This window comes from Podarcis tiliguerta (genome assembly GCF_965153285.1).
Source record: "Podarcis tiliguerta genome assembly, chromosome: 2".
In the NCBI taxonomy this organism is placed as follows: domain Eukaryota; kingdom Metazoa; phylum Chordata; class Lepidosauria; order Squamata; family Lacertidae; genus Podarcis; species Podarcis tiliguerta.
The window spans coordinates 1,788,832-1,811,621 of record NC_139535.1 but is presented as its reverse complement, the minus strand read 5'-3'; the positions used below and the strand labels follow the sequence as shown (position 1 = coordinate 1,811,621).

General features: G+C 46.1%; 2 protein-coding genes and 1 long non-coding RNA gene across 3 annotated transcripts in view; 1 reads left to right on the top strand and 2 right to left on the bottom strand.

The window, feature by feature from the left end:
* Positions 1-1,075: 1,075 nt before the first annotated feature.
* On the bottom strand, positions 1,076-21,916 carry LOC310670362 (uncharacterized protein). Its single transcript, XM_083425594.1, has 3 exons — positions 21,808-21,916; positions 19,832-21,706; positions 1,076-1,382 (listed from the first exon to the last, which is right to left on the bottom strand). The coding sequence occupies exons 1-2, from the start codon at positions 21,899-21,901 to the stop codon at positions 19,998-20,000; spliced, it is 1,803 nt and encodes a 600-aa protein (XP_083281720.1). The 5' UTR covers positions 21,902-21,916; the 3' UTR covers positions 1,076-1,382; positions 19,832-19,997.
* LOC310670160 (uncharacterized protein) overlaps positions 1,076-22,790 on the bottom strand; it is a 56,013-nt gene continuing 34,298 nt past the window's right edge. Inside the window, exons 4-6 of the mRNA XM_083424946.1 lie at positions 8,626-8,799; positions 6,641-6,778; positions 1,076-3,488 (exon numbers count right to left, since the gene is read on the bottom strand). Coding sequence (XP_083281072.1) covers positions 1,477-3,488; positions 6,641-6,778; positions 8,626-8,799 — 2,324 coding nt within the window. The 3' untranslated portion in view covers positions 1,076-1,476. The remainder of the gene's footprint in view (positions 3,489-6,640; positions 6,779-8,625; positions 8,800-22,790) is intronic.
* On the top strand, positions 12,160-18,776 carry LOC310671197. Its single transcript, XR_014507885.1, has 2 exons — positions 12,160-12,264; positions 18,350-18,776. It is a non-coding gene; the product is annotated as an uncharacterized lncRNA (long non-coding RNA).

Genomic DNA, 22,790 nt, shown 5'->3' with positions numbered 1-22,790 from the left:
ATGGGACAGTTCATATAGTTAGACACTTTTGTAACCTAAGTCTGCTTTCAGGGATGCATCTGTGAACTGAATGAGTGACTAAACTACTTTTATACTGACTTTAGCAAGATTGTGCCGTGTCTTTTTATGAGGGAGTAGAAGGGATCTTAACAGAAATCCTATATTCAAAGAGGCTTAACAAGCCTGCAACAAGCTAACCACCGTGCTAATTTAAAAAGTTTGAAACTTGGGCCAAAGTGTTGCCACAGGAACTAGGGAGCTAAAGATGCTTTTCTGGCAGTGGGACAGAATGTCACAGATAAAATCCTGAGGGCAGAACCCGAAAATACTGGAAAACACTGGTTCCTTCCAGAAGGTTTTGTTCTTTTCTGCTGAGGCAGCTGGATTTAGTATGATTTGTGTTTTGTTATCTCAAGGTCACACAGAGCCAGAAAGATAAATCTGTGAGCTCAGTGGGCTGGTTTCTCTTTCTTACTTTCATTTTCTAACTTTCACATCTGCTAAGTCCCCTGAAGCTCTGTTCTGTAACGAAGCTGAAAAACCTTTAGTAGAAAGTTCTTCTTTTGCCAATGAACTTTGCCTCTGCCTGATTTAAGGAGAACCAGATGCATCCACTCCAAACAAACTTCTGCAGCTCTGCTCTCCATCCAGACATGGAGCACCTTGGCATTGAAGACCAAGACGGGTTCCAGAAAAAGACTGAGGTGAATGTGTGGGTCATAAGCTGGGAATCGTTGGAAAGGAGTCGCTGGGAGTGGCAGAAGGTTCTGTTGAGCAGGTGAGGGAAGAACAGGAGGAGAGAGAAAGAGCTCCATGGAAAGACAAGGTTGGGTTGGGTTGGGATGAGCTGGTGTGGGAATTGTCGGCAGAGAAAAAGGTACATCCAGCAAAAGGGGATGCAGTGCAACTCCTGAAACTGTTCACAACACAAGCTATGATCTCGTATGAGGAAAGGGATTTAATATGCCTTCTTTCCCCACCCCCAGTGGATTAGGAAAGATTAGTAAAAGAAGAGGAAGCAGGATTGGATGAACATTAAAAGAGACAATAATTTTGGACTGTGACTTGACTGAGATTTGTTGGAACAGTTTTAATAAGGCTTTATAGAAACTGAACCTAGAAACTGGAGAAATACTAATTTGGATTATTAGACAATCATAATAAGAGTCATATTGCACTGTCTGAGTGGTTAAGATTTGAAGGCTGGGCTGGGGGGCGGGGCGGAATGTAGGGAAAGTGCCATCTTGCTAAAGGAGAGGGAAAAGGCTGGATACTAAATACAGCTGGGTTTATCCAGGAGTGCATATTCTGAGTAATTATTGCTACAGAGGAAGGATCACTCAGGGTGGGAGACGAGGAGAAGGGGGGCACCCAGGGGAGAGCTGGGGGAGCCTGCCTTTCTATGTGTTGACAAATGATATGATACAAATGTGATAAAGGGTATTTTTAGTTATTTTCCCATGCCCTTTCTCTTTTCTATACAAATGTGTTTTGTAAGGGTTGTTCAATAATGTTTGCGTTATTTTTCTTTTTTGGTTTTCCCTCTGTATGAATTCTTTGATGGGAAGTGAGAGCATCCTTCCGAATGAAACTCTTTCCACATTCCAAGCACTGATATGGTTTATCCCCTGTATGAATTCTTTGATGGGTCTTGAGATGGGTGCTTTGACTGAAGTTTTTCCCACATTCACAGCACTGATATGGTTTCTGACCTGTATGAGTTCTTTGATGGATCCTGAGATAGGAATTGTGACCAAAGCTCTTTCCACACTCGTGGCACTGAAAAGGTTTCTCCCCTGTGTGAATTCTTTGATGGAAAGTGAGAGTGGAACTGTGACGAAAGCTCTTTCCACACTCATGGCATTGAAAGGGTTTATCCCCTGTATGAATTCTTTGATGGGAAGTGAGCTTGGCTCGCTCCCGGAAGCGCTTTCCACATTCCAAACACTGATATGGTTTCTCCCCTTTATGAATTCTTTGATGGAAAGTGAGAGTAGAACTGTGACGAAAGCTCTTTCCACATTCCAAGCACTGATAGGGTTTCCTTCCTGTATGAATTCTTTGGTGCAAAGTGAGCCTGTGCCTGAGACTGAAGCTCTTCCCACATTTTAAGCATTGATATGGTTTCTCCCCTGTATGAATTCTTTGATGGGAAGCGAGATGAGCCCCCTGGCTGAAGCTCTTTCCACATTCAAAGCACTGATAGGGTTTCTCCCCCGTATGAATTCTTTGATGCAAACTAAGACTCTGCATAAACCTGAAGCTCTTTCCACATTCCAGGCATGGATATGGTTTCTCCCCTGTATGAATTCTCTGATGGGAAGTGAGAGCATCCTTCCGAATGAAACTCTTTCCACATTCCAAGCACCGATAGGGTTTCTCGCCTGTATGGACTCTTTGATGGGAAGTGAGATCACCTCTCTGACGAAACCTCTTTCCACATTCCGAGCACTGATAGGGTTTCTCACCTGTATGAATTCTGTTATGGGAAGTGAGCTGCTCCCTCTGACGAAAGCTCTTCCCACATTCCAAGCAGTCATATGGTTTCTCCCCTGTATGAATTCTGTGATGGGAAGTGAGATGTGCACTTTGACTAAAGCGCTTTCCACATTCCAAGCACTGATAGGGTTTCTCCCCTGAATGAATTCTTTGATGGCAAGTGAGAATCTCTCTGTGACTGAAGCTCTTCCCACATTCTAAGCACTGATAGGGTTTCCTCCGTGTATGAACTCTATGATGCATAGTTAGATTGCAACTTTGACTGAAGCTCTTTCCACATTCTAAGCATTGATAGGGTTTCTTCCCTGTATGAATTCTTTGATGGGAAGTGAGACTGGAACTGTGACAAAAGCTCTTTCCACACTCAAGGCATTGAAAAGGTTTCTCCCCTTTTTGAATTCGTTGATGGATACTGAGACCATCCTTCCGATTAAAGCTCTTTCCGCATTCTAAGCACTTATAGGGTTTCTCCCCTTTATGAATTCCTTGATGGGAAGTGAGACTGGAACTGTGACGAAAGCGCTTTCCACACTCAAGGCATTGAAAGGGTTTATCCCCTGTATGAATTCTTTGATGGGAAGTGAGACCATCTTTCCGATTGAAGCTCTTTCCACACTTTAAGCACTCATAGGGTTTCTCCCCTGTATGAATTCCTTGATGGGAAGTGAGACCGGAACTGTGACGAAAGCTCTTTCCACATTCCAAGCACTGATAGGGTTTCTCCCCTGTATGAATTCTTTGATGGCAAGCGAGATTCTGACGGTGATTGAAGCTCTTCCCACATTCTCTGCACTGATACAATTTCTCTCCGCTGCTAGTTCTTTCATGTGAAGAGATTTTATCCTTCCGAATAAAGCTCTTTCCTTGATGTGAGGTGGACTGGGGGTTCTGGCAGATGTTCTCTCCACACTTTGTATATTGATCTGACTTCTCTGCTATGTGAATTCTGTTGTGGTCCCCCTTGTTCTTCCCTTCCAATTCATCACCATCTGCAATGAAGAGAGAAGCTAATTAGAGCCTCAGGAAGAACAAAGTTAATGAATGCTTGTGATAGAGGAGGAACTGAAGAGAGTTAGATGTGAGCCCTTACTATAGTTTTCACTGTTGGCTGGTATTAACTGACATATTGCTTGGTTTTTATCTGGGATAGATTTTGTTTGGCTCAATCCTGGAATCCACTCCATCTCCAATTTCCCTTAAAGCTCTGAGGCTGACATTTAAGAAGGCCTGGGCAGTTCAGACAACCTGGTCATTGCTTAAAAAGGCATGACTAGAAGGAAAAAAATTGCAGAGAAAACAGTGGATATCCCTCCATTCAGGGTTCATGGTAGGGATGTTAGAATCCCGAATGCTGTTGGTCTCCACCTAAATAGTGAAGGTTCATCACATAGAGGTATGTATGGACTTTCAAAGTTACTTGCTTAATTTCAGAACAGATATTATGATCCAACAGGAAGCGTTACCAAGAGGGTCCATGACCCCACGATTCTCCTGCTTGACTTCCGTATGCAGAGCTCTCTGGTCAAGATCCAGCAAATCGTCTGTGAAACATCTTCACCTGCACACTCCCCACCAGCTGTTGCCTCAATCTAAATTTGGTCTAAATTTTAATTTACACCTAAATCACTTTCTTCAGTTTCAACCCCACTCCCATTTTCAAGAGTAGACTAACTCTGTATTGTTTCATTGGTGACAAAAGAGGAAAAGTGACTAACTCACACTTAATCTAAACACAACAGCCGCAAGAGCTCCTGACTAGGCATTCAGCTATGCAATGTTGAATGTTCTCTGTTCTCTCCTGTTTCCCTTTTTTTCTTTCAATTTAAACCAATTCAGGAACCCAGAACCCATACACTGACCACTAATGGTGAACCATATGCTACAGATACTTGGTCTACATATTTGTATATTAGTCCTATGATCCTTGTTTTTAAAAGCAAATAAAATGTTATTCCCCCCTTCATGGATCACTGCCCTGCCGTGGCAAAGGGGCTTGAATAACTCAGAGAAGCTATGAGCTATGCCGTGCAGGGCCACCCAAGATGAACAGGTCATAGTGGAGAGTTTTGACCAAACGTGATCCACCTGGAGCAGGAACCGGCGAGCCACTCGAGTATCCCTGCCAAGAAAACTCAAGTGAGAAAGACAACAGGCATATAAAAGTTATGACGCTGGAAGATGAGCCCCTTAGGTCGGAAGGCGTCCAACATGCTACTGAGGAAGAGCGGAGGACAAGTACAAGTAGATTCAGAGCTGATGAAGCAGCTGGGCCAAAGCTGAAAGGTCGATCAGTTGCGTTTATGCCTGGAAGTGAAAGGAAATGCTGTAAAGAAAAATATTGCATAGGAACCTGGAATGTAAGAACCGTGAACCTTGGTAAGTTGGATGTGGTCAAAAATGAGATGGCAAGAATAAATATTGACATCCTGGGCATCAGTGAACAAAAATGGACAGGAATAGGCGAATTCAGTTTGGATGACCATCATATCTACTACTGTGGGCAAGAATCCTGTAAAAGAAATGGAGTGGCCCTCGTAGTCTACAAAAGAGTGGCAAGAGCTGTACTGGGATGCAATCTCAAAAATGATAGAATGATCTCGATACAAATCTAAGGCAGACCTTTTAACATCACAGTAATCCAGGTTTATGCACCAACCACTGGTGCTGAAGAAACTGAAATTGACCAATTCTATGATGACTTACAACACCTTATAGAAATGACACCAAACAAGGATGTTCTTCTCATTATAGGGGATTGGAATGCTAAAGTAGGGAGTCAAGAGATAAAAGGAACAACTGGCAAGCTTGGCCTTGGAGTTCAAAACAAAGCAGGGCATAGGCTAATAGAGTTCTGCCAAGAGAACAAGCTGGTCATCACAAACACCCTTTTCCAACAACACAAGAGATGACTCTACACATCGACATCACCAGATGAGCAGCATCAAAATCAGATTGATTATATTCTCTGCAGCCAAAGATAGAGAAGCTCTATACAGTCAGCAAAAACAAGACCTGGAGCTGACTGTGGCTCAGATCATCAGCTTCTTATAGCAAAATTCAAGCTTAAACTGAAGAAAGTAGGAAAAACCACTGGGCCGGTAAGATACAATCTAAATCAAATCCCTTATGAATACACAGTGGAAGTGAGGAACAGGTTTAAGGATTTAGATTTGGTGGACAGAGTGCCTGAAGAACTATGGATGGAGGCTTGTAACATTATACAGGAGGCAGCAACAAAAACCATCCCAATGAAAAGGAAATGCAAGAAAACAAAGTGGTTGCCCAATGAGGCCTTACAAATAGCGGGGGAGAGAAGGCAAGCAAAATGCGAGGGAGATAGTGAAAAATACAGGAAATTGAATGCAGATTTCCAAAAAATAGCAAGGAGAGACAAGAAGGCCTTCTTAAATGAGCAATGCAAAGAAATAGAGGAAAACAATAGAATGGGAAAAACCAGAGGTCTGTTCAAGAAAATTGGAGATATGAAAGGAACATTTCGTACAAAGATTACCATAATAAAAGACAAAAGTGGAAAGGAACTAACAGAAGCAGAAGAGAACAAGAAGAGGTGGCAAGAATAGACAGAGGAATTATACCAGAAAGATATGGATGGCTCATATACCCCAGGTAGTGTGGTTGCTGACCTGCCGATACAGCGTCAGGGCTCCGGCAATCACGGCAAACCTCTTCACACCCGTCTGGTCCTCTTGACACCCCACTACCCTTGGGGCTTTTGGGGGGGCTGTCTAACCCTGGCACTCACCCCCACTGCTCAAAAGCCCCGGTAACAGTCGTCTTTTAGACGGACGACTCGCACCGCCTTGCCATTTCCCTTCGCAGACAAATCGGAAGCCCAGGATCAGGTTACTTTCAAGAGTCATGACTTCTAGTGCTTCCTGAAGGATTGGTAAGTTGTCTGACATTGGTAGAGCATTCAATCATGGTGCTGGTTTTAGACATTTTGAGCTGCCAATACATTGCGGTGGTTGGGGAGCTGTGATGTATTCCTAGCTCAAATTGCCTGCAGATGACAAAGGCGCAGGCAGGCAGGTGGAGGAGCCCGAAATGGTGCCCCCCTGAGCAAGCCCCAATACCTCTCCGGTTCCATCCATGTCCCCATCTCCCCTCCCCTGGAACTCACCAGATCTTTCAGAGGTCCCTGGGAGTGAACACTCAGAGGCTGTGCGAAGGGATGCAGGAGACAACCTGACCAGGTCAACTGTCCATCTTCCCCCTTCCATCCTTATGAGCTTTGCAGGATCCGTCTCTTTCATCCTTCCTGAGCAATCAAGAAGCGAAAACAAGCTGCGGGGTCCTGGGAGAGAGGAAGAAGCAAAGGGAGCCTTTGAAACTCTGGGTCTTTGCCATGTTTATCCAGAAATTTCTGTACCTGACCCTCTGACATTAATCTGAATCTCTTTCTCCTATAAGTAAAGGAAATTCCCTCCGGGAATTCCCATTTATAATTTATTCCTGCTCCTCTTAGAATTGATGTCAGGTTTCAATACTTCCTTGACTCTCCTGTCTTTTTCTCATTCCTGCCTTGTATACAACTGATCTCCCACCCATCCAATTCCCACACCCTTTTAAACCAAACTGTAACAACACTTTCAAACTTACAGAATTATAAAAGTTCCACAATATCCGAAAGAGAGAGAGAAAAGTGGGCAATATCAACTTTATATACAACCTACCAAAAAAAGAATAAAAAAGCAGGCCACAACAAAAGTCTAATAGTTACCATTGTTCAAACTCACTGTTACATTGTCTCCTTGATGATGATTAAGCACTTGCCGAACTCCTAGTTATATTATAATCCACAATGTGTCTTGTAATCCAAAATATTTACACTGTGAATTCAAATATTTTCCAGACGTATTTATAATCCAAATTAGATTTGTAATCCAAATGGTAATTGTAATCCAATATATGCTATTTCTCTCAGTTTTTATTCAGTTTTTATTCCAATACAGGCCCCGTCCCCGTTCCCCTCCCCCCCTTCTCCTACTAAGGCTCTTACCAGGGACTTCCCCTCCCTGGGATTACCACCCAGTTATGGAAAAGTGTCCTCCTGCCAAGCTTTGGTAGAACTTGCCAAGATCCAGGGTCCTTTTTAGAGGTTTTTTAAAACAGAATTTGCAATGTTTTCAAGCCTTTCAGTGCTTTCATTCATAAAATCTGCATCCCCATTCAAAAAAAACTGAGAGTACTCCAATCGCTTCCTGTATCTTCCTTTTTAGGAATCAAAGAACAAAGAGCTACAGTTTCTTCTTGTATCCAGAGTACACAGTGTTAATAGGTAGCAAAGTAACAAAGTGCAGTTTAAAAAGTATCTAAAGACTGATGTGTCTCCAAAGGTTTTTTTCCCATTCACAAGCCTGTACTGCAAAATCTTCCCTTCAAAAGACAGAAGCTGACTTCCTGCTAAGATTCCATCTTTGCCAAATCTAAATTAAATCCTATTCTTTTTATTTTGAAAAGTCCACTGTTGTTGACAATACCTTTATTCCTTTGAAAGTCTGCTGCTTCAGCTGGCGATTTCTGGTTTCAGGTTTCCGAGCTGCGCTGGAGCCACAGGCAGGCTCAAGCCACTGTCTCACACACAAACACACACACACACACGCTGCCGATGCAGCGTTGGGGCTCCGGCAATCGCGGCAAGCCTCTTCACGCCCGGCTGGTCCCCTCAACATCCCACTACCTGTAGGGCACTTTGGGGGGGTTTCCTAACCCTGGCACTCACCCCCACTGCTCAAAAGACCCGGTAACGGTCGTCTTTTAGATGGACGACTCACACCGCCCCGCCATTTCACTTCGCAAACAAATCGGAAGCCCAGGATCGGGTTACTTTCAAGAGTCACGACTTCTAGTGCTGCCTGAAGGATCGGTAAGTTGTCTGACATTGGTAGAGCATTCAATCACGGTGCTGGTTTTAGACATTTTGAGCTGCCAATACATTGCGGTGGTTGGGGAGCTGTGATGTATTCCTAGCTCAAATTGCCTGCAGATGACAAAGGCGCAGGCAGGCAGGTGGAGGAGCCCAAAAATGGTGCCCCCCTGAGCAAGCCCCAATACGACTCTGGCTCCATCCTTCCATGTCCCCATCTCCCCTCCCCTGGAACTCACCAGATCTCTCGGAGGCCCCTGGAAGGGAACGCTCAGAGGTTGTGCGAAGGGATGCAGGAGACAACCTGACCAGGTCAACCGTCCATCTTCCCCTTTCCATCCTGATGAGCTTTGCAGGATCCGTTTCTTTCATCCTTCCTGAGGAGTCGAGAAGCCACAACAAGCTGCAGGGTCCTGGGAGAGAGGAAGAAGCAAAGGGAGCCTCAGACGCCCTGCAGGGATTCTCCTGCCCTAGATATTCTACTGCCCCTGGAGAAGGACAAAGGGGGCAGCCCCTTCCCAACAGAAGCCCCATTTCTAAACATCTCCAGTGATTCCAATTTCTTCTGTATGCTCCTCATCCCACTTGCAAGCCTGGCATGGTCTGCACAGTAGTGACCTGAGGGTAGATCCCATTGGACTCAGTGGGGACAATTAACAGAACTCGGTACAAAAACCAGTCACCGTCCTGTCCCCAAGCCTGAAAACTGCAACCCCAGAGCATGGGCAGAAAAGAGCAGAGTAGATATTACATGTAGGTGCCCCCATGCTAGGTGCTTTGTATGGAGAACCCTGTTCACAATCTTTGAGCTCTCTCATCACAAGCCAGACAGATGTTGTGGCCGTATCCACCTCTGTCAGGAGTTGCACGGGGTCCAAATCTGTATGTGGAAGCAGAGGAGCCGGTGATGCCACATTTTTGAAATATCAGGAGACTAATACACCCCTCCTCCTTAGATATCGTCTGTGCTTATACACCATCTTCGCAAGTCTCCAGTCCCAAAATGTGGCCCCCATCCTGGCACAGAAGCAATCAAAGTATAGATCTTCCACATGTCCTAAATCTGCAGTGTTCTTAAGAACATCAGGCATGTATATCCTCCAAAAACGCCAGAGGTGAGCTTTACGCTCCTATTGTGACAAGATTCCCAAAGGCTTAGGGTAGTTTGATGGAACTAGTCTATTTTGAGATAGCACCAATGTCCCCTGTTAGTAGTAGGAGCCACACAATGACTGATAATCCCTCTTTTGTCCCAGAAGGTGGGGAGTAGGTGTCTTTTATCCTTGCTTTATTCTACATAAATAAATGTCCCCTTCTGTATCTTACATTTTTCTAAGAGAGTATTATTCACAGTCATGCTTGCCATGTATAGATTGTCTTATTTCCCTTTAGAAAAGTGTCTCCAATCCCTGGTTCCTGCGGGAGGGAGTTCCAATTTTACCTACGCACTGTGGAAGTTATAAGTTTAATGTAAATAAAGCACTCTGCAATGGAGACAAGACTGGCGTTTCTCCTTTGGGAAGGGATGGGCGACCTGGGGACTCCAAAGGCTATGGGCTTGTTTTCTACTAGCAGCAGCTGCAGAGAAACTCCGGGATGGGGAACATCCTTGAAAGCTCATTCTGGGATCAGAGAGAGAAAAATTGGCAGACCTGCCACCCAGAGCCCCCTCCTTCTCCTCCCTGCATTGCCTCACACCCTTCAGGACAAGATCTTGGGCTCCTGAAGGCGGCTTTCCAGCGTCTCCTCTCAAGGAAGGCAGCTCCGTTCCCTTGAACCCTGGCAAGCCCAGTGCAGCCAGCTCAGCCCTCTGGCTCTCCCCTTTTCTCCACGGAGGAGCCCCAGGCGTGGCCCCTGCCCAGAGAGGCTTCCCTTGAGGCTCTGGGCTGGAGACCTGAGCTGATCTGGAGGAGGATCTGGCAGGGGAAAGGCCGGCCTGGCAGGGGCTCCTCCACTGGAAGGGGCATTCTGGGCATGCCCTCCCCCCCCCTCCTTCCCCAAGGAAGAGCAGAGCTGCAGACCCCCTGGAAACTCGCCCCCTCACAGGCTTGGCAGAGAGGAATGGGGGGCAGGACCCTCTGCTCCCAGAGTTGGGGGTCTCCCCCTGCAGCCCGGGACCCCCTTCTCCCATGGGCACCCCAAGGGGGAAGAGAGAGGAGACTCACCGGATTCTTCCCAGGAGGGAAACCGAGGCAGCGCGGGAGGAGACAAGAGACAAAAGACGGGACTGGGCACGGAGGGAGGGGATTCGCTCTGGAGGGCCCGCCCCGCCTCTCTACTTCCTGTCCTCTCTAGGACTCCGGCTCTGTTCCATTTAACCCTTCGCAAGCTGAGCACAGCCCCCTGGCTGGCTGACTGTCCTCCTTCCCTCCCAGAATCCGGGTGATCCAGGGCATGTGCAGAGTTCTCTGTGATTCTCTGCTCAGAGTCCCTCAAGACGGCAGCTTAGTGCCCTGCCCCCAGGTGGGTGGGGTAGAAATGAAATAATAATGATAATTAAGGCGGATGTTCCGCTTTTTAGAAACAGGGGCCAAAATGTTCCCCTGGGTTTCTGCTCCTTCCCTCAGTTTCGTCCCCATTCACTCCTTGTGACGCAGCCCCGCTTCCACCACAGAGTCAGACCTGGGGGGTTCGTGAGCGAGGGGCCCTTTTCCTCCGCTCTCCTCCCTCTCAGCTACTCCGGAGGGATTTCCAGTCAGTCTCGCGGACCCAGGGGATCCCCTCAGCCCTGGTGACTGGCTTGGGGGGGATCTCCTTTTCCCCTCCTCACTGGAAGGACACTCCGCTTTCGGCCGCCTCCCCATACCTTCTCCCGTTGAATTCCCGCCTGACTCCTCTCCCCAGACCCTCCTCTCCCAGTGGAGATTCTCCTCACCTTCCGCCCTCAGTCCACCCCTCTCGCAATCCCCGCTTTCTCTCTCAGAAAACTCCCTCAGAAATGACTCCTTTTATTTTCCCTCCAAAAGGGCTGGCTCCACCCCTCGCTGTCTTGGGAGCCAATCAGAGCGAGGCTCCAAGCCCATGGTGGTATTTCTGAGAGACTACGCACCCTGACTGGCTTGGCTCTGCTGTCCATCACAGAGTCAAACAAGGGAGGCATCCGGCAGATATCGATATTTATAGATCATCCACGTCTTTCAGTTAACTGTCTATTTTAAACTCTTAGGGTTTAAGGTGATTGAAAATCACTGTGCCGGGTGCCAGGACCCCGCAAAGCCTAGGGGAATCCCCCAGCAGAATTTGACTCCGAAGAGAGACCCACGGATACGAATAAAGCGAAGTTATTAAGAGGGCTAACAGGTCTGGCTCCATGTTCAACCACACACACACACATTTTAAATGGAGAACATTTGAATAATAAAAACAAAGAAATAAAAAGGGGTGTTATAGGGATTTTAAGGTCTTACATATGGCTGGCTGTCCTCCTTCCCTCCCAGAATCCGGGTGATCCAGGGCATGTGCAGAGTTCTCTGTGATTCTCGGCTCAGAGTCCCTCAAGACAGCAGCCCAGTGCCCTGCCCCCAAGTGGGTGGGGTATAAATAAAATAGTAATAATGCTTCACCTGCTCACTAGCCGACTGAAAGTCTATTGCAGTATTAGGAGGGCACTTGAGAGAGACACGGGTCCCTTGGGAGCAAAAGCCTCCGCTGGTAAAGCAGGAGACTCTCGATTTGAGGGTCCTGGGTTCAAGCCCCACTTTAGGCATCGCAAAGGGTTGGACTGGATGACCCTCGACCCCTCTGTGAATCTATTAAATGCAAATAAAGAAATCAGTACCCTCCCCACTTGGAGAACTCGCTCCAGACTTAGAAAGTGACCTTCAGTGGGGTCAAAGGTCGGGTTCTGCATTTAGGCAGGAAGACTCAGAGGCGCAAATGTCAGATGGGGCGCCCCCACCTGGCTGCTCTCCCTCCCTCCCCCTTCCCAAATTCGGGAGGACTGTGGGAGGCAGCTTGTTTCCTGCTGTTTCCCATTCAACTTGAGAATCGTAGAATTCTGGAGTTGGAAGGGACCCCTGAGGGTCATCTAGTCCAGGCGGGGGAAGGTTGGGCGGCATGGCCAGGGAGGGCGCGGGGAGGAGGGGAATTTGGCCCGGGATAGTCCCTCCGCTTTCCTGGAAGCGTAGTCCTGAAGAAGGCCCAGTGCTGCCCCTGGGGAGAGAGAGTGCCGCTGCCCCCGTGGGCCTCTTCGCTTGGGGGGAGCCTGGTCCCCTCTGACTCTGCTTTGTCCCCGCGATGCCCAAGGGGATCCTCCATGGGCAGAGCCAGTCTGCCTTGGAACGGGGGAGGAGGAGAATGGGAGGATGCTCTTCAACTCCTGCTTGCGGAGTTCCCTGGGGGGGGGCGCCTGGTCGGCTGCTGCCAGGAGGCTGGGCTAGGTGGGTCCTGGTCCTGATCCAGCAGGGCTCTTCTTATGGAGCCTCCAGGCCAGGAGGCAGTCTATCCAGGCGGCTCGGTTCTGTGGGGCGTTGGGCTCCTGTGAGGACAGGAGGCTGGGCTAGGTGGGAGGGGTCTCCTTGGTCCTGCTGCTGCTGCTTTGGGGCTCTCCTGAGGCCCTTCCGCTCCTAGAATCACACCCGGGGGCCATCTAGTCCACCTCCTTCTTCTTCATCCTCGCAGGAGCTTCATTTGGCAGATCCTCGCCTCCAGTGGCCAAGCTGGGCTGCTGATTCCTGGAGGAGGCTGGGGGCGGAGGCTCAGTCATGCCCAGTGCCCTCAAGCAGTGCCCTGCCATTTTGTTCCTGCCCCCACCCAGGAGACGCCTGGAAGAATTTGCCCTGGAGTCAGATTTGCCCCCGTAGATCGAGGCCGGCCTGGTCTTCCAGGTCCTGGGTCTGGAGACCCCCACCCTTAAAATAAAAACCAGGCCTGCCCTTTGCAAAGCCCAGCCTGCCCCCTTCCCATCCCTGCTTCTCATTCACCTTGAAGCACCTCTAAATTCAGCCTCACTGTGATATACCCATTTCAGAGGCGCCACAACTGAGGCTGGGAAACTGCACCCATTTCGCTGTGGGCCTGATGCAGCATTTCCCAACATGGGCATGAGTTAATTATTATGCCCACCCACCCACCCTTGATTTTTCTCCTTTCCAGCACTCCTGCGTTAAGAAGTAAAACAAAATTAAATGATTCTCTGGATCTTCAGTGTCAGCAAACACTCCTCCCCCGATCTCTGTTCTTAAACCACCAGGGTCAGAATTGCTTTCCTTGGAGGTTTTCCAAACGGAGGCTGGAAGGCCAAATGTCAGGGGTTCTTTATTGCAGGGGGTGGGACTAGATGTCCGTTGGGGTCCAACCTCACAGTTGTTTACTATTATGATTAGTTTCTTTTTAAAAGATCAGTGTTGAACAACACTAAACAACAACAACACACTACAGTGGTACCTCAGCTTAAGTACTTAATTCATTCTGGAGCTCCATTCTTAATGCCTTTACCCCAGTATGGCTCCCTTTTATCACACACACAGCCCAACAAGACAATGACAAAAACCCACCAACAGCATACAAATCAATATGGCTAACCTGATCCAAAACACCCACCCACCCCACTCACATGTGAAAACAAAGACCACCACAGCCAACCATAAATGAACAACCACAGCCTAGGCCAACCTAGGAACGGACCGCTCACGGAAGAACCCCGACCAAACCTAAGAGGAGGCGTGTAGTGGTGATAGGTGATTCCCTACTGAGGGGAACAGAAGCAGTGATCTGTGGGCCTGACAAGATGTCTCGGGAAGTGTGCTGTCTCCCCGGGGCTAAGATCCAAGATGTAACTGAACGACTGCAAGGAATCATAAAACCCACTGACAAATATCCCTTCCTCTTGGTTCATGTGGGAACCAATGACACTGCAAGCAATAGCCTCCAGAAGATCAAAAGAGACTAGGAGGCTCTGGGCAGGAAATTGAAGCAATTAAATGCACAAATCGTCATCTCATCTGTCCTCCCAGTTGAACGACGTGGCCCAGGGAGAGAGGGGAAAATAGTGGAAGTAAACAGCTGGCTTCGCAAATGGTGTAAACAGGAACGGTTTGGATTCTTCGATCACGGACTGCAGTTTCTTGAAGATGGACTTCTGGCAAGAGATGGGCTGCACCTCACAACAGTTGGGAGGAATGTTTTTGCCAAAAAACTCAGAAACCTCATCAGGAGGGCTTTAAACTGACTAATGTGGGGGAGGGAGACAGTGCTCCTGAAGGTAGGAGTCTATCAATTGATGAAGATGATTATCCAAATGTCATAGAGCAAATGGAGAAAACAGCACGCAGACCTAGTGGTGGGAGGAAAAAATCCTTAAATAAGAGACACGGGGGAATGATTAATGGACTTCAATGTCTGTACACTAATGCACAAAGCATGGGAAATAAACAAGATGAGCTTGAGCTCTTGGTACAGCAAACTAAATATGACATAATAGGCATCACTGAAACCTGGTGGGATAAGTCCCACGATTGGAATGTAATAACGGAGGGATACAATCTATTTCAGAGAAACAGACCAGACAAGAAAGGAGGAGGAGTGGCGTTATATGTCAGGAATGTGTATACCTGTGAAGAGATCCAAGATTTAGAACCTCAAAGCCAAAGTGAGAGTATTTGGGTCAAAATTAAGGGAGAGAAGAATAACAGTGACCTCATTGTGGGAGTTTACTATAGATCCCCAAGCCAAGCTGAGGACATAGATGATGCCTTCCTGGAACAGATGGCCAAGCATGCAAAAGGAAGGGAGATAGTAGTAATGGGGGACTTCAATTACCCGGATATTTGTTGGATGTCAAACTCAGCCAAGAGCATAAGGTCAAAAGCAACAAAAAAGGCTTCTATGGGTATGTTCGTAGCAAAAGGAAGAACAGAGAAACAGTGGGGTCACTCAGAGGAGAAGATGGTGAAATGCAAACAGGGGACACAGAAAGGGCTGAACTCCTCAATGCCTTCTTTGCCTCAGTCTTCTCCGATAAAGTAAACAATGCCCGACCTGAAGAATTTGGAGCAAATGATTCAGCAGAGAAAACACAGCCCAGAATAACTAAGGAGATAGTACAAGAATACTTGGCTAGTTTAGATGTATTCAAGTCTCCAGGGCCAGATGAACTGCATCCAAGAGTATTAAAAGAACTGGCAGATGTGATCTCAGAACCACTGGCAGTCATCTTTGAGAATTCCTGGAGAACAGGCGAAGTCCCGGCAGACTGGAGGAGGGCAAATGTTGTCCCTATTTTCAAAAAAAGGAAAAAAAAGGACCCAAATAATTACCGCCCAGTCAGTCTGACATCAATACCAGGGAAGATTCTGGAGCAGATCATTAAGCAAACAATCTGTGAGCACCTAGAAAGGAATGCTGTGATCACCAATAGTCAGCATGGATTTCTGAAAAATAAGTCATGTCAGACTAACCTGATCTCATTTTTTGACAGAATTACAAGCCTGGTAGATGAAGGGAACACAGTGGATGTAGCCTACCTTGATTTCAGCAAGGCATTTGACAAGGTGCCCCATGATATTCTTGTAAAGAAGCTGGTAAAATGTGGTCTTGACTATGCTACCACTCAGTGGATTTGTAACTGGCTGACTGACCGAACCCAAAAGGTGCTCATCAATGGTTCCTCTTCATCCTGGAGAAGAGTGACTAGTGGGATGCCACAGGGTTCTGTATTGGGCCCGGTCTTATTCAACATCTTTATCAACGACTTGGATGATGGACTCAAGGGCATCCTGATCAAATTTGCAGATGACACTAAACTGGGAGGGGAGAAATGTAAAGTATTGCACTTGGGCAAGAAAAATGAGAGGCACAAATACAAGATGGGTGACACCTGGCTTGAGAGCAGTACATGTGAAAAGGATCTAGGAGTCTTGGTTGACCACAAACTTGACATGAGCCAACAGTGTGACGCGGCAGCTAAAAAAGCCAATGCAATTCTGGGCTGCATCAATAGGAGTATAGCATCTAGATCAAGGGAAGTAATAGTGCCACTGTATTCTGCTCTGGTCAGACCTCACCTGGAGTACTGTGTCCAGTTCTGGGCACCACAGTTCAAGAAGGACACTGACAAACTGGAACGTGTCCAGAGGAGGGCAACCAAAATGGTCAAAGGCCTGGAAACGATGCCTTATGAGGAACGGCTAAGGGAGCTGGGCATGTTTAGCCTGGAGAAGAGGAGGTGAAGGGGTGATATGATAGCCATGTTCAAATATATAAAAGGATGTCACATGGAGGAGGGAGAAAGGTTGTTTTCTGCTGCTCCAGAGAAGCGGACACGGAGCAATGGATCCAAACTACAAGAAAGAAGATTCCACCTAAACATTAGGAAGAACTTCCTGACAGTAAGAGCTGTTCGGCAGTGGAATTTGCTGCCAAGGAGTGTGGTGGAGTCTCCTTCTTTGGAGGTCTTTAAGCAGAGGCTTGACAACCATATGTCAGGAGTGCTCTGATGGTGTTTCCTGCTTGGCAGGGGGTTGGACTCGATGGCCCTTGTGGTCTCTTCCAACTCTATGATTCTATGAACCCCAACATCTCTCACCACCAAAGAAACACAAGTGAACAGCAAAGAACCTGCACAAGCAACGCTGACACCAAACCCTACATATATTAAGTAAAATAGAAACATTGCAACCCAATCCCCCATCTCCACCCCACCTCTTTCTCGCTTTTATTCCTAATGTCTCAATACGAGACATTGTACATACTTTTGTAAATCAAGAAAATCTGGTTGGTCTGTTATTTTCTCCTACCGAAAGAGAACCTACAAAAGGACTCTATGGGCTCTTAGATACCCCATAAGGGAAAAGGAGCAGTTTTTTTCTTGTAACATTGGCCCAACGGAGGAGGCCTCTCCATTGGGACATGCCAGACAAGTGGCCTTGGGGGATCTGCCAGGTTCTGCGCCAGGACAGGCGAAGAGGGCGAGGAGGGCAAGGCCCTCTCTGTCTCTGAGGCCAAAGAAGAATAACAATAATAAGGGCTTTTATCCCCTCTGAAGTGGAGGGTTCCCTCAGGGGAGTTTGACCTCTGGACCAGTTTCCTTTGCTTCCCCAAACAAGACTGGATACTCCCCTTCTTGGCCCCTCAGGATCCCAGGAGCCCTTTCTGGATGGCCCTTGCTTGCCACCCAAACGGGCTAAGACATCTGTTCCTCCTCCTCAGGCGGTAGTTCAACAGAAGTCACTCCCCTCTGGATCCCTGTGGGTCTCAGGGGGCCACTGGAGCCCAGTGGGGGGACTCTGGGGAACTGCCTGAACTGGGGTCCTCCCAGTCCAGCTCAGAAGAGGAAGCCATTGCAGAGAAGAACCGAACTTGTGCTGAGGGTCTACTGCCTTTCTGAAAAGGCTTCCTGGGAACTGCCATGGCCAGAGGAGGAGACAGGGCCCCCCACCCTGAATCCCCTGCAGGGCCATTGGGAGCAACCAAAGCCATGGCTCAGCCTACCTCAGTTTCCTTCCCCAAAGCCTTGGAGGAACCTTGGGGTGAGGAATGAGGAACCCCAAATGAAATTTAGGCTCCTGGCAAATGGGGAAAGAAACATGATATGGCACTTTCCAGATGAGCCGAGGAATCGCCTCCAAGGTCCAGGGATTGACCCACCCTGGCTTTCTCCTCGGAGGTCCCTTTAGAAGGAGAGGGGGTCCCAGGTCTCCCTTCGAGGCCAATGCTTTTGCCTTTCAGGCTCCAGCCTCCTTCTCCATGGTGTTTATGTCAGCTGTAGAGATGGGACCACATGCAGACATTTCCAGGTTTACTAAGGATCCCTTGAAAAAGATGGGCTCTGCTTCGGCATGTTGTGCCCTCCCCCCGCCCCCCAACCATCTGTAAACAGAACTGTAAACACTAAGAAAAACTTATGTTTTAAAATGTATTGCTGATTCATTTTTTGAATGTTTTAAATTGTTTCTACCAATAATGATATTCAATCTCATTATAAATCACTTTCAATTTCTTTTTTAAAAAAATCCTGTCATGTAGAAATTCAAAAAGAGGTTCCCAGACTGGAGGTTATCCACACAGAAACCCAAAAGAAAAGGGGGAAATCTCCAAGTAGAAAGATAGGCCTTTATTGAAATACAAATGTTCCTGCAAAGAACCACATCCGATAAAATGCTTTTTAAAATAAACTTCCAAATTGAACATCTTTCCTTTTTTTTAATTAAAATATTTTATTAACATATAGAACACATACATTTACATAGTACATATGCACAATACCTTATTTTCCTAACATAAAGCATACCTACATTACTCTGTATTATGCCTACCTATACTATACATACCAACACATCTACCCCACACAAACACCCACAAAGTGACTTGATTTCCAGCCGTTCTTGTTACACTACTTTCTTTTTCCAATTGCCTTAAACACATTTCATTATTTCTTTAATCTCTTCTTCTATCTTAACTTTACTCTCCTTTCGCTCTAATCATGTTCTGGATTTACTCAATATCTGTCAAAAGTTCGACTTTTTCCACATAGCTTTTGATGTATTCCTTAAAGAAATTCACTTTTTCAACTTGTTGTAAATATTTTCCCAGAATCCCACTATCTCTTTGCACTCCCACCACATGTGTAGAAAGGTTCCCGCCCCGTTGTTGTATCTCCAACAAACATCACTACAGTTTTTATACATTTTTGCCAGTCTAACGGGGTCAGGTACCATCTGTATCGCATTTTCATTACATTCTCTCTTTAATTGTAGCAAGCCGTAAATTTAATATCCCTGTCTCACAGCCGTTCCCATTGGCTCATCATATTTCCCCCTAAATCCCGGGCCTACTTTACCATTCCTGTCTTCACTTGCTCCTCCTTTACCTCCCATTCTAGGAGCAATGCATACCCTTTTAACGGTTTTCCAAATCACAGTTCGTATAAAGTTTAACTTGAACATTAACATCCTTAGATCTTTTCATTTTGAAATTACACCTATTAATTCATCACTTAACTTATATAAAATAAAAAGGTACATCCAGCAAAAGGGGATGCAGTGCAACTACTGAAACTGTTCACAACACAAGCTATGATCTCGTATGAGGAAAGGGATTTAATATGCCTTCTTCCTCATCCCCAGTGGATTAGGAAAGAAGATTAGTAAAAGAAGAGGAAGCAGGATTGGATGAACATTGAAAGAGTAATAATTTTGGACTGTGACTTGACTGAGATTTGTTGGAACAGTTTTAATAAGGCTTTATAGAAACTGGACCTAGAAACTGGAGAAATACTAATTTGGATTATTAGATGATCATTATAAGAGTCATATTGCACTGTCTGAGAGGTTAAAATTTGAAGGCTGGGCTGGGGGGGTGGAATGTAGGAAAAGTGCCATCTTGCTGAAGGGGAGGAAAAAGTCTGGATACTAAATACAGTTGGGTTTATCCTGGACTGCATATTCTGAGTAATTATTGCTACAGAGGAATGATCACTCAGGGTGGGAGACGAGGAGAAGGGGGCACCCAGGGGAGCCTGCCTTTCTATGTGTTGGCAAATGATATGATATATATGATACAAATGTGATAAAGGGTATTTTTAGTTATTCTCCCCCACCCTTTCTCTCTTCTATACAAATGTGTTTTGTAAGGGTTGTTTAATAATGTTGTTTAATAATGCATTATTATTTTTCTATTTTGGTTTTACCTCTGTATGAATTCTTTGATGGGAAGTGAGACCCTGTCTGTGTCTGAAGTTCTTTCCACATTTCAAGCATTGATATGGTTTCTGACCTGTATGAGTTCTTTGATGGGTCAGGAGATAGGAACTGTGACCAAAGCTCTTTCCACACTCATGGCATTGAAAAGGTTTCTCCCCTGTATGAATTCTTTGATGGAAAGTGAGAGTGGAACTGTGACGAAAGCTCTTTCCACATTCCAAGCACTGATAGGGTTTCCTTCCTGTATGAATTCTTTGGTGCAAAGTGAGACTGTGCCTGAGACTGAAGCTCTTCCCACATTTTAAGCATTGATGTGGTTTCTCCCCTGTATGAATTCTTTGATGGGAAGTGAGATGGGCCCCCTGGCTGAAGCTCTTTCCACATTCAAAGCACTGATAGGGTTTCTCCCCCGTATGAATTCTTTGATGCAAACTAAGACTCTGCATAAACTTGAAGCTCTTTCCACATTCCAGGCATGGATATGGTTTCTCCCCTGTATGAATTCTGTGATGGGAAGTGAGCTGCATCCTGTTAGTGAAGCTCCTTCCACATTCCAAGCACTGATAGGGTTTCTCGCCTGTATGGACTCTTTGATGGGAAGTGAATTTACCTCTCTGACAAAACCTCTTTCCACATTCCAAGCACTGATAGGGTTTCTCCCCTGTATGAATTCTTTGATGACAAGTGAGCTGCTCCCTCTGACGAAAGCTCTTTCCACATTCCAAGCACTGATAGGGTTTCTCCCCTGTATGAATTCTGTGATGGGAAGTGAGATCACCTCTCTGACGAAAGCTCTTTCCACATTCCAGGCACTGATAGGGTTTCTCCCCTGTATGAATTCTTTGATGGCAAGTGAGACTCTGCCTGAGTCTGAAGCTCTTCCCACATTTCAAGCACTGATAGGGTTTCTCCCGTGTATGAACTCTATGATGCATAGTTAGATTGGAACTTTGACTGAAGCTCTTTCCACATTCTAAGCATTGATAGGGTTTCTTCCCTGTATGAATTCTTTGATGGGAAGTGAGACTGGAACTGTGACGAAAGCTCTTTCCACACTCAAGGCATTGAAAAGGTTTCTCCCCTGTATGAATTCGTTGATGGCTACTGAGACCATCCTTCCGATTAAACCTCTTTCCGCATTCTAAGCACTTATAGGGTTTCTCCCCTTTATGAATTCCTTGATGGGAAGTAAAACTGGCACTGTGACGAAAGCTCTTTCCACACTCAACGCATTGAAAAGGTTTCTCCCCTGTATGAATTCGTTGATGGATACTGAGACCATCTTTCCGATTGAAGCTCTTTCCACACTTTAAGCACTTATAGGGTTTCTCCCCTGTATGAATTATTTGATGGGAAGTGAGATGTTCCTTCCGACTGAAGTTATTTCCACATTCCAAGCACTGATAGGTTTTCTCCCCTGTATGAATTCTTTGATGGCAAGTGAGATTCTGACGGTGATTGAAGCTCTTCCCACATTCTCTGCACTGATACAATTTCTCTCCGCTGTTAGTTTTTTCATGTGAAGAGATTCTATCCTTCCGAACAAAGCTCTTTCCTTGATGTGAGGTGGACTTGGGGCTCTGGCAGATGTTTTCTCCGCACTTTGTATATTTATCTGACTTCGCCACTATGTGGATTCTGTTGTGGTCCCCCTTGTTCTTCCCTTCCAATTCATCACCATCTGCAATGAAGAGAGAAGCTAATTAGAGCCTCAGGAAGAACAAAGTTAATGAATGCTTGTGATAGAGGAGGAACTGAAGAGAGTTAGATGTGAGCCCTTACTATAGTTTTCACTGTTGGCTGGTATTAACTGACAAATTTCTTGGTTTTTATCTGGGATAGATTTTGTTTGGCTCAATCCTGGAATCCACTCCATCTCCAATTTCCCTTAAAGCTCTGAAGCTGACATTTAAGAAGGCCTGGGCAGTTCAGACAACCTGGTCATTGCTTTAAAAGGCATGACTAGAAGGAAAAAAATTGCAGAGAAAACAGTGGATATCCCTCCATTCAGGGTTCATGGTGGGGATGTTAGAACCCCGAATGCTGTTGGTCTCCATCTAAATAGTGAATATTCATCACATAGAGGTATGTATGGACTTTCAAAGTTACTTGCTTAATTTCAGAACAGATATTATGATCCAACAGGAAGCGTTACCAAGAGGGTCCATGACCCCACGATTCTCCTCCTTGACTTCCTTATGCAGAGCTCCCTGGTCAAGATCCAGCAAATTGTCTGTGACACAAACATCTTCACCTGCACACTCCCCACCAGCTGTTGCCTCAATCTAAATTTGGTCTAAATTTTAATTTACACCTAAATCACTTTCTTCAGTTTGAACCCCACTCCCATTTTCAAGAGTAGACTAACTCTGTATTGTTTCATTGGTGACAAAAGAGGAAAAGTGACTAACTCACACTTAATCTAAACACAACAGCCGCAAGAGCTCCTGACTAGGCATTTAGCTATGCAATGTTGAATGTTCTCTGTTCTCTCCTGTTTCCCTTTTTTTCTTTCAATTTAAACCAATTCAGGGACCCAGAACTCATACACTGACCACTAATGGTGAACCATATGCTATAGATACTTGGTCTACATATTTGTATATTAGTCCTATGATCCTTGTTTTTAAAAGCAAATAAAAACTTATTCCCCCCTTCATGGATCACTGCCCTGCCGTGGCAAAGGGGCGTGAATAACTCAGAGAAGCTATGAGCTATGCCATGCAGGGCCACCCAAGATGGACAGGTCATAGTGGAGAGTTTTG

Excerpts from the sequence above, each read along its gene's own strand:
- LOC310670362 (XM_083425594.1), bottom strand. The coding sequence starts at position 21,901 with ATGGAGTGGATTCCAGGATTGAGCCAAACAAAATCTATCCCAGATAAA. Across the intron at positions 21,707-21,807 it reads AGCCAACAGTGAAAACTATA|ATGGTGATGAATTGGAAGGG; the intron begins GTAAGGGCTCAC and ends TCTTCATTGCAG.